Here is an 18,905-nt window from a genome sequence, read left to right as displayed (position 1 = left end):
AATAACTCCCAGCTTACATCATTAAAGTTCTTCCCACTACTTGACATCTCTTAGATTGGGTGTAGTATGGTATGCCGGCGGCCAGGCTCCCGGTGACCAGCATACCGGCGCCAGGATCCCGACCGCCGGCATCCCGACAGCGTGGCGAGCGCAAATGAGCCCCTTGCGGGCTCGACACGCTATTTATTCTCCCTCCAGGGGGCTCGTGGACCCCCAAAAGGGAGAAAAAGTGTCGGTATGCCGGTTGTCGGGATTCCGGCGCCAGTATACTGTGTGCCGGGATCCCGACAGGCGGCATACTGAAGATCACCCCTTAGATTATACTTTATTTTTTCTAATACACCTTTCAAAATTGCATAAATTACTTTCTCTTGCGGACCGCACAAGGCTTAGACCTTGATTATTCAGCCCAGTTGGGATTTTGAGTTTGACATGCCTACTTCAGACAGTAACTGCTGCAGGGCACATGTGCAGAGACCGACTCTTCCAGCATTTCATTACAGAAGCCATGTGATAACATCCTTGTACATACACTTGTGTGCTCAGCCACATGAAATGTCCAAATCTAGTAGTGTTTCACCTAGCAAGCTGGGGATTCCAAGCCATCCATGTTATATGTATGTTTTTATAAAGCGAACAGCGTGCTCAAAATTGCGCAAGAGCAAGTTTATTTGGTACACGCCTTCTAGTGTAATATCAGGTGTACCAGAAGGCCAACAATGCTGTGTGCCTGGCTCATACAGCCCACCAAGCACCTCTGCAATCTGGCTGGATCTGTATGCAATAGGTAGCACCTATCCTATATGCCTATTTCCCTATAGATAGTCAGCTTGCGAGCAGGGACCTCTTCCCTCTTTGGATTACGGTCCTGTCTGGTTTAATTTCAGGTTTGCACCCAATTGTACAGTGCAATGGAATATGCCAATAAAATACATAGCAGAACATAAGACACAAGTCATTACTCTCCACCTCAACACTACAAAATAGATGTACCGTTATAAATGTTCAGCGGTTACATAAGCAAAACCTTTATAAAAGCAGAAGTAAAATCAGTTACAAACAAAATCAGAGCATCTTTGGTTGTCAGATGTTTTATTAGAATGCAGTAAGTGATCAGCAGTAAGTCCCGTCTTCTAGTCATATGCAGCAGTGTCACGCTCAGTTGGTTGAGGGTCTGTGGAAAAGAAGAGCGATTTCAGGATGTGTGGAACTACAATGTCACACTAACCTAGCCGGTACCAGACTGCTGGCCAATGAAGCTGGCACTTGGATTTATCACAATTTTTTTTTTTTTTTTTTTAAGTGTTAAGTACTTTTATACAGGTCATGTATCTATGAGCTGATTCTAATATTACTGTAATAATATACAGTAGAAGGTACATTATTCCCTATAAACCCTAAAGTGAAATCAGAACCCAATAATCCAGATAACTTGTGTATTAAACACCTGTAACTTATGTAAATACATGTATATATTCAATTGTACAGCACAACAGAATATGCTGCGCTACATAAATTGTTAATAATAAATTTAGTTTATAGAGATTAAGCTTGCAAGCAAAGCCACATTACCTCTGTCTACTATCACTCAATCTCATCTTATTAATGTTTTGGTCTCAAATGTAATACATTTATATTACACTGTTTTATGGGTCCATCCGATATTCATAATAATGCAACCTATCAATTTCAGGTAAGCAGCATTTCATGACTATTGGCTCAGCCTGAGTAAAAAATGTCCGCCTCCATATGATAAGTGCAATGGTTTAACAAATAATTGTTTTTGTTACTGAAGACGAAACTTATGTGCAACGTCTAGAAAAGGATTAAAAGTTTGCAACTCCCCACACACACACAGCGCAAAATGCTTATTATCCTCAAACATTTTTGCTATTTCCCATAAGTAAGTACACTCCCAAAGACTCAAACCAAATTACTCTCTGCACAAAACCCTCCAGGTCTGTAGGAAGTATGGCGGCCTACACTTAAGTTCCTGTGAGGTTATGTATATTTGCGGTAAGTACTGAAGTCCGAGTTCGGCGGCTATGTGCGATGCCAGCCGATCTCTGACTTTTTTTTTTTTTTTAAAGTGGCAATCATGTACACGGCTAAACTATGCCTTGTACATGACTGCCCCTTTTAAAAAAATAAAATCTGAGTTCGGCTGGCATGCCGCACTGTCGCCGAACTTGGACTTACTACATTCCAACCCCTCTCTCCATGTGTAATTGACTTGGGAAGTACTGGTAGGCAACATCTTATGGGGTGCGTTGGACTAAGACCAGAACACCTCACTGTATTCAGTCTTCTATTGCTCACATGAAGTGTTTGCCATTAGAGGATGGATGGAATTGCTATGGATAGCACAGATTATCTCAGAGGAGGAGTGTGGTGATCTTGTGGGTGGCAGTGACCGGACAACTAATGTGATTAGGTCTGTGATGACAGGGCTGCATGTGACAATGTAAGGAGGGGAGTGGGAGCAAACATGACGCCACAAAGCTTGCTAAGCAAAGTGATGGTCCTTCAATAGCATACAGTACGGATGTGATGTTTCCTGTAATCTGGAGGAAACGGATCGTAGTATCAACGCTTCCGTTGCCAGACAAAATGTCACATCTACCCTATAAACCGCTATAAAATCACCTGCCCTTGTATTAGCGATAAGGGATTCCTACAGAGAGGAGGAAGAAGAGAAGCCTGGCAGGTATATACATAAAGCCAATATAAACATACTTGGCCCATTCCACATTCAGAATGAGATGGTCATAACCAAAGCCAGAGACTCCGGCGATGGCGCGGGCTGCATCCTCTCTGCGATGGAAACTGATGAAGGCAAACCCCTGGGGAGAGAAAGAAGGCGAGTCCATCTCAATACGGGGTTAATAGACATACAGACACATGGCCTGATCAGGAAATGCTGTTATACCTTTGATTGCCCGGTGGTTTTATCCTTAGCCAGGTAGATGCGAGAGATGGATCCGAATGGCCTAAAGAGCTCCTGGAGGTCGGTTTCCCGGGTGTCCTCAGACAAGTTGGTAACACGGATTGTAGCATTGTCATCGGCTACAGGAAGGATGCAGAAACACAAGTGATTACACTACGGGCATGGGAGGAAGCATCTGATAACACCAATCCAGTGAGAGGTCAGTAACCAGTGCCTGAGTCTAGTGACTGCTAGACCACCAGATCCCTGTAACATGGAGCATTCGTACCTCTACGATTAGGCTGCATGGACTCTCCTCTCCGAGTCGCCCCATCTCTCAGACTCGGAGGAACGTACTTTCCAGTCTTGCTCACAGGAGCTTGTGTTGGCTCTGGCTCTGTGGCAAAGACGACAAACAATAATGAACAGTAGTAAATAGGTTTTACATCTCCTTCCTCTATGGATTTCTTGAGCTATAAGTAATGTGTAGATGAAACTAACCGGCCCCTGGCACTTTCTCCTTGTCCGCTGTAGACAGGCCCAGCTGCTCGGCCAGCTCCTTCTGCATAGGACCCAATGTGTCTTTGTAAGGACATCTTGTGGTCCAGTGATCCCCTTTACAAATTCTACAAGACACAATCTTCTGACCCTTCAGCTTGTTCATCGGGTCCTCCTCCTCCTGGTTATTTAGATCCTGTAAGAGTAGAAGATTGGCATCAGCTGTATGAACAGTAGTGTAACAAAGATACATAGAATTTGACGGCAGATAAGAACCACCTAGAACCCCCCCCCCCCTTTTTTTTTTCTTTTCTTATAACCTTTAATTAACTTCAACCCTATCTGATCCTTAGTTCTTTGTAAGGATATCCATATGCCTATCCCACGCATGTGTAAACTGCTTTACTGTCTCGGCCTCAGTACAGCTAACTAAACATGCTGAATTTCAACATACAAGACAAAACACACCAACTCCCAAGGTAGCGAGTAGAGAGACAAGACACAGGAAACCTACCAGCTCATATTAGCTACGGGCTGGACATTTTTTTCTTCCAAAAGTTAAAAGCCAGGTCTGAAATGCAGCTACCACTATTCTGTAGTGTTTCTGCCTTGAAAAATGTATGGATGAGGGAATATGTGCATTAGCACAGCTGCTATTATACATAACACCTATATAGCATCCAGTGCTGGACTACATATGTTTAGCAGTAAGGACCCAAAAGAGTGCACCACCCTGCAGCCAGCATGAGGAGAGTGGGAGAGGTGAGGGGCTGGGAGTTGGATTAAGCACCAGCAGCAGATATATGTGAGGTGTGGAAGAGGAGAGGGGTAAGGGGCAGGGATTAGGCCCAAGCAGCAGATATTTAGGAGGAGTGGATAGCGGAAGAGGTGAGGGGTAGAGAGTGGGAGAGGAGAGGTAAGGAAAGCAGATTAGGCCCAAGCAGCAGATATTTAGGAGGAGTGGATAGCGGAAGAGGTGAGGGGTAGAGAGTGGGAGGGGTAAAGAAAGCAGATTAGGCCGCAGTAGTAGATATTTAGGAGGAGTGGATAGCAGAAGAGGTGAGGGGTAGAGAGTGGGAGGGGTAAGGAAAGCAGATTAGGCCGCAGTAGTAGATATTTAGGAGGAGTGGATAGCAGAAGAGGTGAGGGGTAGAGAGTGGGAGGGGTAAGGAAAGCAGATTAGGTCGCAGTAGTAGATATTTAGGAGGAGTGGATAGCAGAAGAGGTGAGGGGTAGAGAGTGGGAGGGGTAAGGAAAGCAGATTAGGTCGCAGTAGTAGATATTTAGGAGGAGTGGATAGCGGAAGAGGTGAGGGGTAGAGAAAGCAGATTAGGCCGCAGTAGTAGATATTTACGAGTGGGAGAGATGACAGGTAGGGAAGGTAAGAGGTTAGGGTCTGGGAGAGTAGATTAGGTTTCAGCAGCAGATATTTATCAAAGTGACCAAGCAGCCAAGAGTTCTCCAGCCCAGGTCTTGCATTTTCAAGTCACTGTTTTTGTGCTATTTCTGAGTATAATTACCTACTCATTGTGTCTGACTTCACAAACTAAAAGCATAGAGTATTATAGGTTTCCTTTTGAACCTTCTGCCGTCATTGCCTATCCAGCTTAATAGGTCAATAATACATGGTCTGTACATGCGCATTACAGATTCAATGCTCATGAAGGAAGAGCGCACAGAATGCCAGAGGACAATCCGGTTTGGAATACTAAGAGCTAGTCCCGGTGTTAGGAATGATAGCACAATTAGCGGTCTAACTAGCAGAAATAACTTGCTGTGTCAGTCATCTCACCTCCTTATTGGTGATAAAGGTCATCAAGACATCGTCACTGACTGTGGTGGTTGCTACATTTGGTCCAGGAGCGTCGAATTCAGAATTCCCAAATTTCTTCCAATTCTGAAAAGAGCAACAGAAACACAATGAGGGCGGGTTACGGTCGTTGGGTCGACAATGCCATTAGGTCAACATGTACTAGGTCGACAGGTCAAAAGATCAACATGAGTTTTTCACATTTTTTGGATTTTTTCATACTTAACGATCCACGTGGACTATGATTGGAACGGTAATCTGTGCTGAGTGAAGCGGTACCGGAGCGAGGCACGTTGCCCAAAGTATGGCGAGTGAAGCGAGCCACGCGAGGGTACACGGTGCACTAATTTGGATTCCCCGTCACTTTACGGAGAAAACGACACCAAAAACCTCATGTCGACCTTTTGCTTGCAGCAATGTGCCCAAAGCCCTGCACTCACCTTCCTTCGAGCCACCACTTTGGAAGCTTTGCGGGTTTCAATTTTAAAGGTGCGCACGATCTGCAGGTTAATGGAAAGAATTAGAACTGCTACATAGTCTCAATGTGTCAGGTCATTTTCCAATATGTCGTCTCTCTGTGGTAAACAAACGTATTTTATTCACTGTACAATTAAAGAGAAAAGTATTTATGTTTAGAGGACATTTCTCTATAAGGAAAGTTATTAATCAAAGCATGGAGAGAGATAAAGCACCAACCAGTTTCTCTCATGTTGCAGGCTGTGTTCGAAAAAATAACAGGAGCCTATTTGTATGGAATTTCTCTCTCTGGGGCAGATGTATTAACCTGGAGAAGGCATAAGGAAGTGATAAACCAGTGATATGTGCAAGGTGATAAAGGCACCAGCCAATCAGATCTTAACTGTTAATTTACATATAGGAGCTGATTGGTTAGTTCACTTATCACCTTGCACATATCACTGATTTATCACTTCCTTATGCCTTCTCCAGGTTAATACATCTGCCCCTCTGTGCTTTGATTAATACTCCCCTCAATATTGGCATCAGATAGGTAGAAAGAATAACAAAACAGGTCTAGGAGGGAGAACAGTATTGTTACATCCTATATTACAAATACTGGGTCTGCTAGAAGACCTCCCCCTTTAGGAGTCTGCCATTCCGGTTCTCGAACCCTTATTTAATTTGTTTAGGGGCTGGAACAGGGTCCACAGTAAGACAAGTTGGCAGACACAGACCACAACATTTGCTCCTAGTCTGTACAGTATGATTGGATATCTGGCATAGGGTATTCAAGTGTGAAACATGTGAAGAGGTTACTCCAATGCAGCCTTCAGGGAGGAGTCCGTAGTTCCAAGGGCTAAATAATAAGAATTTACTTACCGATAATTCTATTTCTCGGAGTCCGTAGTGGATGCTGGGGTTCCTGAAAGGACCATGGGGAATAGCGGCTCCGCAGGAGACAGGGCACAAAAAGTAAAGCTTTTCCAGATCAGGTGGTGTGCACTGGCTCCTCCCCCTATGACCCTCCTCCAGACTCCAGTTAGGTACTGTGCCCGGACGAGCGTACACAATAAGGGAGGATTTTGAATCCCGGGTAAGACTCATACCAGCCACACCAATCACACCGTACAACTTGTGATCTAAACCCAGTTAACAGTATGATAACAGAGGAGCCTCTGAAAGATGGCTCCCTAAACAATAACCCGAATTAGTTAACAATAACTATGTACAAGTATTGCAGATAATCCGCACTTGGGATGGGCGCCCAGCATCCACTACGGACTCCGAGAAATAGAATTATCGGTAAGTAAATTCTTATTTTCTCTATCGTCCTAGTGGATGCTGGGGTTCCTGAAAGGACAATGGGGATTATACCAAAGCTCCCAAACGGGCGGGAGAGTGCGGATGACTCTGCAGCACCGAATGAGAGAACTCCAGGTCCTCTTTTGCCAGGGTATCAAATTTGTAGAATTTTACAAACGTGTTCTCCCCTGACCACGTAGCTGCTCGGCAGAGTTGTAATGCCGAGACCCCTCGGGCAGCCGCCCAAGATGAGCCCACCTTCCTTGTGGAATGGGCCTTAACAGATATACGCTGTGGCAGGCCTGCCACAGAATGTGCAAGTTGAATTGTGTTACAAATCCAACGAGCAATCGACTGCTTAGAAGCAGGCGCACCCAACTTGTTGGGTGCATACAGTATAAACAGCGAGTCAGATTTTCTGACTCCAGCCGTCCTTGAAATGTATATTTTTAAAGCTCTGACAACGTCCAACAACTTGGAGTCCTCCAAGTCGCTTGTAGCCGCAGGCACTACAATAGGCTGGTTCAGGTGAAACGCTGATACCACCTTAGGGAGAAAATGCGGACGCGTCCGCAGCTCTGCCCTATCCGAATGGAAAATTAAATAAGGGCTTTTATAAGATAAAGCCGCCAGTTCAGATACTCTCCTGGCGGAAGCCAGGGCCAGTAACATAGTCACTTTCCATGTGAGATATTTCAAATCCACATTTTTTAGTGGTTCAAACCAATGGGATTTGAGGAAATCTAAAACTACATTTAGATCCCACGGTGCCACCGGAGGCACCACAGGAGGCTGTATATGCAGTACTCCTTTGACAAAAGTCTGGACCTCAGGGACTGAGGCCAATTCTTTTTGGAAGAATATTGACAGGGCCGAAATTTGAACCTTAATAGATCCCAATTTGAGACCCATAGACAATCCTGATTGCAGGAAATGTAGGAAACGACCCAGTTGAAATTCCTCCGTCGGAGCACTCCGATCCTCGCACCACGCAACATATTTCCGCCAAATGCGGTGATAATGCTTCGCGGTGACTTCCTTTCTTGCCTTAATCAAGGTAGGAATGACTTCTTCTGGAATGCCTTTTCCTTTTAGGATCTGGCGTTCAACCGCCATGCCGTCAAACGCAGCCGCGGTAAGTCTTGAAAGAGGCAGGGACCCTGTTGAAGCAGGTCCCTTCTCAGAGGTAGAGGCCACGGATCGTCCGTGACCATCTCTTGAAGTTCCGGGTACCAAGACCTTCTTGGCCAATCCGGAGCCACTAGTATCGTTCTTACTCCGCTTTGCCGTATGATTCTCAATACCTTTGGTATGAGAGGCAGAGGAGGAAACACATACACCGACTGGTACACCCAAGGTGTTACCAGCGCGTCCACAGCTATTGCCTGCGGATCTCTTGACCTGGCGCAATACCTGTCCAGTTTTTTGTTGAGGCGAGACGCCATCATGTCCACCATTGGTCTTTCCCAACGGTTTATTAGCATGTGGAAAACTTCTGGATGAAGTCCCCACTCTCCCGGGTGAAGATCGTGTCTGCTGAGGAAGTCTGCTTCCCAGTTGTCCACGCCCGGGATGAACACTGCTGACAGTGCTATCACGTGATTCTCCGCCCAGCGAAGGATCCTGGCAGCTTCTGCCATTGCACTCCTGCTTCTTGTGCCGCCCTGTCTGTTTACATGGGCGACTGCCGTGATGTTGTCCGACTGGATCAACACCGTTCTTCCTTGAAGCAGAGGTTCCGCCTGGCTTAGAGCATTGTAGATTGCTCTTAGTTCCAGAATGTTTATGTGAAGAGACTTTTCCAGGCTCGACCACACTCCCTGGAAGTTTCTTCCTTGTGTGACTGCTCCCCAGCCTCTCAGGCTGGCGTCCGTGGTCACCAGGATCCAATCCTGTATGCCGAATCTGCGGCCCTCCAATAGATGAGCCCTCTGCAACCACCACAGAAGAGATACCCTTGTCCTTGGAGACAGGGTTATCCGCAGGTGCATCTGAAGATGCGACCCTGACCATTTGTCCAACAGATCCCTTTGGAAAATTCTTGCATGGAATCTGCCGAATGGAATTGCTTCGTAAGAAGCCACCATTTTTCCCAGGACTCTTGTGCATTGATGTACAGAGTCCAGACACCTTTCCTGGTTTTAGGAGGTTCCTGACCAGGTCGGATAACTCCTTGGCTTTTTCCTCGGGAAGAAAAACCTTTTTCTGAACCGTGTCCAGAATCATCCCTAGGAACAGCAGACGAGTTGTCGGCATTAATTGGGATTTTGGAATATTCAGAATCCATCCGTGCTGCTTTAGCACCTCTTGAGATAGTGCTAATCCCATCTCTAGCTGTTCTCTGGACCTTGCCCTTATTAGGAGATCGTCCAAGTATGGGATAATTAATACGCCTTTTCTTCGAAGAAGAATCATCATCTCGGCCATTACCTTTGTAAAGACCCGAGGTGCCGTGGACAAACCAAACGGCAGCGTCTGAAACTGATAGTGACAGTTTTGTACAATGAACCTGAGGTACCCCTGGTGTGAGGGGTAAATTGGAACGTGGAGATACGCATCCTTGATGTCCAAGGATACCATAAAGTCCCCCTCTTCCAGGTTCGCTATCACTGCTCTGAGTGACTCCATCTTGAACTTGAACTTCTTTATGTACAGGTTCAAGGACTTCAGATTTAGAATAGGCCTTACCGAGCCATCCGGCTTCGGTACCACAAATAGAGTGGAATAATACCCCTTCCCTTGTTGTAGAAGAGGTACCTTGACTATCACCTGCTGAGAGTACAGCTTGTGAATGGCTTCCAAAACCGTCTCCCTTTCGGAGGGGGACGTTGGTAAAGCAGACTTCAGGAAACGGCGAGGTGGATCTGTCTCTAATTCCAACCTGTACCCCTGAGATATTATCTGCAGGATCCAGGGATCTACCTGCGAGTGAGCCCACTGCGCGCTGTAATTTTTGAGACGACCGCCCACCGTCCCCGAGTCCGCTTGAGAAGCCCCAGCGTCATGCTGAGGCTTTTGTAGAAGCCGGGGAGGGCTTCTGTTCCTGGGAAGGAGCTGCCTGTTGCTGTCTCTTCCCTCGACCTCTGCCTCGTGGCAGATATGAATAGCCCTTTGCTCTCTTATTTTTAAAGGAACGAAAGGGCTGCGGTTGAAAAGTCGGTGCCTTTTTCTGTTGGGGAGTGACTTGAGGTAGAAAGGTGGATTTCCCGGCTGTAGCCGTGGCCACCAAATCTGATAGACCGACTCCAAATAACTCCTCCCCTTTATACGGCAAAACTTCCATATGCCGTTTTGAATCCGCATCGCCTGTCCACTGTCGCGTCCATAAAGCTCTTCTGGCCGAAATGGACATAGCACTTACCCGTGATGCCAGTGTGCAGATATCCCTCTGTGCATCACGCATATAAAGAAATGCATCCTTTATTTGTTCTAACGACAGTAAAATATTGTCCCTGTCTAGGGTATCAATATTTTCAATCAGGGACTCTGACCAAACTACCCCAGCACTGCACATCCAGGCAGTCGCTATAGCTGGTCGTAGTATAACACCTGCATGTGTGTATATACTTTTTTGGATATTTTCCATCCTCCTATCTGATGGATCTTTAAGTGCGGCCGTCTCAGGAGAGGGTAACGCCACTTGTTTAGATAAGCGTGTTAGCGCCTTGTCCACCCTAGGAGGTGTTTCCCAGCGCTCCCTAACCTCTGGCGGGAAAGGGTATAATGCCAATAATTTCTTTGAAATTATCAGCTTTTTATCAGGGGCAACCCACGCTTCATCACACACGTCATTTAATTCTTCTGATTCAGGAAAAACTATAGGTAGTTTTTTCACACCCCACATAATACCCTGTTTAGTGGTACCTGTAGTATCAGCTAAATGTAACGCCTCCTTCATTGCCAAAATCATATAACGTGTGGCCCTACTGGAAAATACGGTTGATTCGTCACCGTCACCACTGGAATCAGTGCCTGTGTCTGGGTCTGTGTCGACCGACTGAGGCAAAGGGCGTTTCACAGCCCCTGACGGTGTTTGAGGCGCCTGGACAGGCACTAATTGATTGTCCGGCCGCCTCATGTCGTCAAACGACTGCTTAAGCGAGTTGACGCTATCCCGTAATTCCACAAATAAAGGCATCCATTCTGGTGTCGACCCCCTAGGAGGTGACATCCCCATATTTGGCAATTGCTCCGCCTCCACACCAATATCGTCTTCATACATGTCGACACACACGTACCGACACACAGCAGACACACAGGGAATGCTCTACACGAAGACAGGACCCACTAGCCCTTTGGGGAGACAGAGGGAGAGTCTGCCAGCACACACCAAAAAAGCGCTATATATGACAGGGATAGCCTTATAATAAGTGCTCCCTTATAGCTGCTTTATATATATCAAAATATTGCCATTAAATTTGCCCCCCCTCTCTGTTTTACCCTGTTTCTGTAGTGCAGTGCAGGGGAGAGACCTGGGAGCCGTCCTGACCAGCGGAGCTGTGAGAGGAAATGGCGCCGTGTGCTGAGGAGATAGGCCCCGCCCCTTTTCCGGCGGGCTCGTCTCCCGCTATTTTGTGAATCCAGGCAGGGGTTAAATATCTCCATATAGCCTCTGGGGGCTATATGTGAGGTATTTTTAGCCTTTTAATAGGTTTTCATTTGCCTCCCAGGGCGCCCCCCCCCAGCGCCCTGCACCCTCAGTGACTGCGTGTGAAGTGTGCTGAGAGGAAAATGGCGCACAGCTGCAGTGCTGTGCGCTACCTTTAGAAGACTGCAGGAGTCTTCAGCCGCCGATTCTGGACCTCTTCTTACTTCAGCATCTGCAAGGGGGCCGGCGGCGCGGCTCCGGTGACCATCCAGGCTGTACCTGTGATCGTCCCTCTGGAGCTGATGTCCAGTAGCCAAGAAGCCAATCCATCCTGCACGCAGGTGAGTTCACTTCTTCTCCCCTCTGTCCCTCGTTGCAGTGATCCTGTTGCCAGCAGGAATCACTGTAAAATAAAAAACCTAAGCTAAACTTTCTCTAAGCAGCTCTTTATGAGAGCCACCTAGAATTGCACCCTTCTCGGCCGGGCACAAAAATCTAACTGGAGTCTGGAGGAGGGTCATAGGGGGAGGAGCCAGTGCACACCACCTGATCTGGAAAAGCTTTACTTTTTGTGCCCTGTCTCCTGCGGAGCCGCTATTCCCCATGGTCCTTTCAGGAACCCCAGCATCCACTAGGACGATAGAGAAAATCACATACAGTCCAGTTCTCCATCTCTGTATGGACGCTGAGCTTTATTTGGCGACAGTGTGACTTCTACGGACAGCATTATTTACAATATTAGTTTATATTGGCTACAATATTATTTTTATTAGGTAGGATACAGCAAAGAACTATTAGTCCCACAACAATGGGAAAGCTTTCATTAGGCACCATGACCTCTTACGTTCATCTAGTGCAGTGATGGCTAACCTTGACACTCCAGCTGTTGTTGAACTACACATCCCAGCATGCCCTGCTACAGTTTTGCTATTTGTCCATGCTAAAACTGTAGCAGGGCATGCTGGGATGTGTAGTTCAACAACAGCTGGAGTGTCAAGGTTAGCCATCACTGATCTAGTAGCTGAATTATGTTCTCCTTATTGTAGGTTTCCATTGAATAGTCCTGATTCGTGCACCAGGCGTGCCAGCCAGCAGTGCAGGAGACATGGCAATTCTTCATCCAAATCCCATTACCTGCAATATTCTGAATACCAGAAGGGGAAATAAAATGATTGCTAATATTCGCACACACAGACATCCCTATTACTGGGAAATTTGAACTTCATCTCGTTTGCCTCCACTGATAGGGTACAACGCCAACCCAACACACTAAAGGGGGGGGGGGGGGGTATTGTCTTTAGCACAGAGACTCAGACAAGGTGATAAATCCACCATGGAACCTTTCACCCCTCACACTCCACCCACCTTAATTTTCTTGTCATTTTCATCCAGCTTGTATTCTGTGATGGTCTTTATGTTTCCATTGATGACCTCTTGGGGGGTGTCTAGGACAACTAGGGAAGATCAGATGTTATAACAATGTTCCCTGACATCACACTCTAAATTCCAATATTCCTAATTAACACCTATACCCAGTTTGGTACATCATCATCATCAGTCCTGGAATACAAGGAACGCCCACTAATTGTAAATGACTATCACAAGCTGAGAAAGACACCAGAAGTCATGGAGCCTCAGCATGTAAACATGTCCTGGGGATTACTTTGCATTTCTGTCAACGTGTGCACCTTGTGCCTGACATCCCTCCTATATAATACGTCATGCTGAGCACCCGTCCACTGGAGCAGCATGAGGCAACGACAAAGAGGCCTGGCATCTGATTTCATGTACAACGGTAATGGTGAATAGTCATACAATTATCCAACACCTCCAAGAGATTATTTTACTTGTCACAGATTCAGAAGTAGATGATTCATTATTAAGTGCACTGTTTTCACAGGTTAAACTGTCTATGCTGACAAATCGGAGCTTTTACCAGTGTTGCTCTCACTGTTCTGTTTTCCCTGCTTTCACCCCCGCCATACTGTACAGAAAGGGTCTTCAACCTCAGCCCTCCAGCTGCTGTGGAACTACATGCCCTGCCTCAGTTTTAGCATGCCTTAATAGCAAAACTGTGGCAGGGCATGCTGGGATGTGTAGTTCCACAGCAGCTGGAGGGACGAGGTTGAAGATCCATCGATAGCTAAAGACTCTACCAAACAAAATAGCATCTAGAACGTGTCTGTCCTTATTTATATTACATGTGCAGACATTGCAATACACTTTGCATTAGGATTTAAAGCCAGTAATAACGCTGCTCCGTCATTTTCTACAAACATTGTGGGTCATACTCACAGCCATGTTCAGGGACTCTCTCTCGCTCTCTTTCCTTTTCCTTCTCTTTCTCCTTCACCTTCACAACAGGTGGACTTAAAGGCTCGACATCTTCGACCTCCTCCTCTACCTGATCGGCCCAGCTGGGCTTGGAACTGTGACAGAGTACACACAGATTGTCAGCTTTGTATGGTTGAGGCTAGATCCAAGTGGCCTAAGGGACCTCTTCCGTCAGGGGGAGGAGCCACGACACAAGGGGGAGGAGCTAGGCCAGCGGGACAGTTGCTCTACTAGCCCTGCCACCAACTATTACCTTTAGTAATTAGGTGGCGAGCGAAACGGAGCGGAGCGAGCCGCCGAGCCCCAAGCGTGGAGAGCCCGCGAGGGTACTTTTTGGGTACCCTGTTCAGCCGTAGCTCCTCCCCCTGGTGACGTGTCTCCTCCCCTAGGTACGTCACAAGGTCCCTTCTCCCACTCAGATATAGAACCAACCAGCTTTGTTTAGCCACATCAGGGTCAGCCTAATGTAGGTCTGCTCCCCCACTACCGCCACAGCTGCCCCCAACACCAACCACCATTAGAGTCATCCTTGCAGTGTACGTCACAGATATCCACACCTTCCGCTGGTCAGGCCTCTTATCTCCACCACTGGCTGTGACCCCACCGGCTGGTATCTTTCTTCTGCTTGCAGCGTTCTGTCCTGGCACTACTGCACAATCATTGCCTACAGTACCTTCCTGTTCCTCCTGTGCCACTCCGCTACGTCAGTCTCATCACTGCTACCTTATGTATGTGTGCTGCCAGCAGCTGCATGTGCTCTCACTACCATCATCACCCTCCACTATAGGAGCACAATATGCTCCCTTGCCTCCCCCTCACTGTCCCATGTGTCTGCTCTATCAGCATCACACACATGGGGGGAAGTGTATTAAAGCTTGGAGAGAGACAGCATCAGCCAATCAGCTCCCAGCTGTCATGAAACAGGCTGTCTTTGAAACATAACAGTTAGGAGATGACTGTCACTTTATCTCTCTCCAAGCTTTGATACAGCTCCCCATATTAGTTTGGCATAACCCCAGCTCCTCCCCACCCTAGTCCCCATTCCCTGCGCTCTGTTAGCGCTCTCTGTCCTCTCCATGACACCATCATCTCCCCAACCCCTCATCCCCACTCCCGAATGCCGCTGTCCTCTCCCGTCTGTGACACCCATCACCTATCCTTGGCCGGCCCTCGCCACTAACACTCACTCGTAGTCCTCGGTGGGCATATTGCTGCAGCCTGGCGTTTATGGCGCCGGCGGAAATGAAGGAAGGTGCAAGACGAAAACCACGAGTGTGTACGCGACAGCTTCCGGTGCCGCTCTACCTCGGCGTCCAAAGCTCTATGGCGTTGGCGGACTGGCTAGTGGCTAGGTAATGCGTTAGTGCTGTGCTAGACGCTACCGTGCTTATGTCTGACTGGTATGCTGCCTGTAGTGTAGCCCTATGTTAGGGGAATGGGGAGGGGAGTAGCTCCTCCCCCTTGCGTCGTAACTCCTCCCCCTTACGGAAAAGGTCCCTTAGCCCACTTGATTGATTCTAGCATCTACCGAGAGGCTGGGTCACAGGGGGAACAGCTATCTGGCAGCTCATCACTTACACAGGGGAGACCAATAACAAAAAAATTGGCAGCCTATTGGCCCGTATTGACAGGCCGATGCGGGAGAGATGTGTGCTGAGCGTGCGGGGGTGATGGGGGCCCAGTGGCGGAACAAGCAAGCGGTGGGCCCAGGTGCAACAAAATGCTTTGGGCCCCCCATCCAAGTACACCCCATGGGCAGTGCGCGCCGTAGGCGCGCGCGCAAAAATACATAGTGGCGTGGCTTCGTGGGGAAGGGGTGTGTCCACAAAATAATACCAATTCATAAAACGGTGCACAGTAGTCTCCATTCTTCAAATTACGCCGCACAGTAGCACCACTACACCAGGTAGAGACCCTTTTACTCCTTACAGCGAACAGATTCCCCTTTTTACACATAACGGCAGACAGCGTGCACTTTTTACACATAACGGCAGACAGCGTGCCCTCGTTACACATAGCGGCAGACAGCATACACTTTTTACACAATGGCAGACAGCGTGCCCTCGTTACACATAGCGGCAGACAGCGTGCCCTCGTTACACATAGCGGCAGACAGCGTGCACTTTTTACACATTACGGCAGGCAGCGTCCCCATTTTACACATTACGGCAGACAGCGTCCCCATTTTACACATTACGGCAGACACCATACACTTTTACACATAACGGCAGATAGCGTGCCCTTTTTACACATTACGGCAGGCAGATTCTACCTTTTTACACATAGCGGCAGGCAGATTCCCCATTTTTACATTGCGGCATGCAGATTCCCCATTTTTATACATAGCGGCAGGCAGTCCCCCCTTTTTACACATTGCGGCAGGCAGTCCCAACAAATAAAAAAAGAAATTACCTGCTTGTTGCCAGGGGTTTCATGCACTTGGTTCCATGCACAGTGCCAGGATGTCATGCTCGTTGCCAGGGGTTTCATGCACTGGGTGTCATGCTCGTTGCTAGTGGGTAGTGCTTGTTGCTAGGGCCGTGCTCCCAGTGCCACATATGCTCCCAGTGCCAGATATTCCCCCACAGTGCCAGGTATATGCACCCAGTGCCAGATATTCTCCCACAGTGCCAGATATTCCCCCCCAGTGCCAGGTATATGCCCCCAGTGCCAGGTACATGCCCCCCCAGTGCCAGTTATATGCCCCAGTGCCAGGTATATGCCCCCAGTGCCAGATATTCCCCCCCAGTGCCTGCTTCCCCCCCAGTGCCAGGTATATGCCCCCAGTGCCGGGTATATGCCCCCCCAGTGCCAGATATTCTCCCACAGTGCCAGATATTCCCCCCCAGTGCCAGGTATATGCCCCCAGTGCCAGATATTCCCCCCCAGTGCCAGGTATATGCCCCCAGTGCCGGGTATATGCCCCCCCAGTGCCAGATATTCTCCCACAGTGCCAGATATTCCCCCCCAGTGCCAGGTATATGCCCCCAGTGCCAGGTACATGCCCTCAGTGCCGGGTATATGCCCCCCCAGTGAAAGGTATATGTCCCCAGTGCCAGATCTGTCCCCCCAGTGCCAGGTATATGTCCCCAGTGCCAGATCTGTCCCCCCAGTGCCAGGTATATGTCCCCAGTGCCAGATCTGTCCCCCCAGTGCCAGGTATATGTCCCCAGTGCCAGATCTGTCCCCCCAGTGCCAGGTATATGTCCCCAGTGCCAGATCTGTCCCCCCAGTGCCAGGTATATGTCCCCAGTGCCAGATCTGTCCCCCCAGTGCCTGCTCCCCCGGTCCCCCCTCCCCCCCCTATGTGTTGGAGGGACACGAGCGCATCGCGCGTCTCTACTGTGTCCCTCCTGGCTCTCCCCCGCTTGTCTAATGAAGCATGTGCCGTTCGTGAGCCAATCAGAGCTCACGAACGGCACATGCTTCCTTAGAGCGGCCGGGGGAGAGCCAGGAGGGACACAGAGAGACGCGCGATGCGCTCGTGTCCCTCCAACACATAGGGGGGGGGGGCCGGGGGAGCGGGGGAGCAGCAAGGAGGGAGAGGAGAACGCAGATTGACATGCGGACTCTCGTCCGCATGTCAATCTGTTCTAAATGCCGGCCGGCGGCTGTGGGCCCCTGAGTGCGGCGGGGCCCCAGTGCAATGCACTGCCTGCCCCGCCAGTAGTTCCGCCCCTGTGGGGGCCACTCATTTCACCCAGCGGGTGAAATGAGCGACCTGCTAGATTGGCCTGCATACAGGCCAATCTAGCAGCAGCAATAGCGATGCGTGGGGCTGCGCATCGCTATCGCTGTGAGGGGTACACATGGAGCGATCATGCTTAAAATCTAAGCAATCTAGTCAGATTGCTTAGATCACAGGTTCTCAAACTCGGTCCTCAGGACCCCACACGGTGCATGTTTTGCAGGTCTCCTCACAGAATTACAAGTGAAATAATTAGCTCCACCTGTGGACCTTTTAAAAAGTGTCTGAGTAATTAATACACCTGTGCACCTGCTGGGTTACCTGCAAAACATGCACTGTGTGGGGTCCTGAGAACCGAGTTTGAGAACCCCTGTCTTAGATTATCACTCCATGCGTAGTTAAGGGGGGTACTCATGGAGCGATATTCTAAGCAATCTGACTAGAATGTACCCCCTACAGCGATAGCGATGCGCAGCCCCTTACATCGCTATCGCTGCTGCTAGATTGGCCTGCATGCAGGCCAATCTAGCGGGTCGCTCACTTCACGCTCAGCACACATCTCTCCTGCATCGGCCCGTCTATATGGGCCTTTAGACTTCCCAGTTGTTTTGTAACTACAAGGATCATAAAAGGTAATATGCTGAGACTTGTAGTTCCACTGTAGCTAACTCATTTAGGGTTCAGTCTGGGGGTCCTTTAGAATGTAAGTTCTCATGAGCAGGTCCCTCGCCCTTTATGTGCTTTCCCTTCTCTTAAGCTAAGTACACAATGTGTACCCAGCGCGATGTATCGGGTGTGGTTCGTTGGGTCGACAGTAACTAGGTCGACCACTATTTGTCGACATCTGGAATAGGTCGACATGAGAAAATGTCGACATGCGTTGTTGTGTGTTTTTTTTAAATAGTGTCGTTTTCTTCGTAAAAAGTGACCAGGAACCCCAATTAGTGCACCGTAACCCAAGGTTACTATTCCCAATTGTAGTCCACGTGGATCGTAAAGTATGAAAAAGAAAAAAATAATTAAGAAAAAAAAAGTGAAAAACTCATGTCGACCTAATGAGTGTTGACCTAAAGCCCAGTACCCACGGGCCGATGTGGGAGAGATGTGTGCTGAGCGAACCGCTCACATCGAATGCAATCACATTCCCGATCACATCGAATGCAAATCCAGAACAGGCCAAAAAGGTAATGTCTGTGTGTGCTGATGAGGAGTACACCTATTACATAGTCCGCCAATAAGGGGAGTGTAGTGCAAGTGTGTAATACAAAAATATGTATAAAATAAATAGAAAAAAACAATA

At 48.3% G+C, this 18,905-nt stretch overlaps 1 protein-coding gene across 1 annotated transcript; it reads right to left on the bottom strand.

Annotated features, from left to right (window-relative positions):
• Positions 1-1,075: 1,075 nt before the first annotated feature.
• EIF3G (eukaryotic translation initiation factor 3 subunit G) lies at positions 1,076-15,224 on the bottom strand. Its single transcript, XM_063931481.1, has 10 exons — positions 15,105-15,224; positions 13,879-14,012; positions 12,949-13,037; positions 5,675-5,734; positions 5,217-5,321; positions 3,428-3,620; positions 3,216-3,323; positions 2,930-3,066; positions 2,737-2,843; positions 1,076-1,174 (listed from the first exon to the last, which is right to left on the bottom strand). The coding sequence occupies exons 1-10, from the start codon at positions 15,122-15,124 to the stop codon at positions 1,159-1,161; spliced, it is 969 nt and encodes a 322-aa protein (XP_063787551.1). The 5' UTR covers positions 15,125-15,224; the 3' UTR covers positions 1,076-1,158.
• Positions 15,225-18,905: the final 3,681 nt, after the last annotated feature.

Source organism: Pseudophryne corroboree, chromosome 6 (assembly GCF_028390025.1).
Source record: "Pseudophryne corroboree isolate aPseCor3 chromosome 6, aPseCor3.hap2, whole genome shotgun sequence".
Lineage (NCBI taxonomy): Eukaryota > Metazoa > Chordata > Amphibia > Anura > Myobatrachidae > Pseudophryne > Pseudophryne corroboree.
Note: the sequence above shows the minus strand (reverse complement) of the source record. Positions and strands in the feature narration are given on the sequence as shown.

Bases quoted from the DNA above. Each gene is read 5' to 3' on its own strand.
- EIF3G (XM_063931481.1), bottom strand. From the start codon at position 15,124: ATGCCCACCGAGGACTACGA. The intron at 5,735-12,948 runs GTGGGTGGAGTG...ATTAACCTGCAG, and splicing joins AAAATGACAAGAAAATTAAG to ATCGTGCGCACCTTTAAAAT. The intron at 5,322-5,674 runs GTGAGTGCAGGG...TGCTCTTTTCAG, and splicing joins AAGTGGTGGCTCGAAGGAAG to AATTGGAAGAAATTTGGGAA.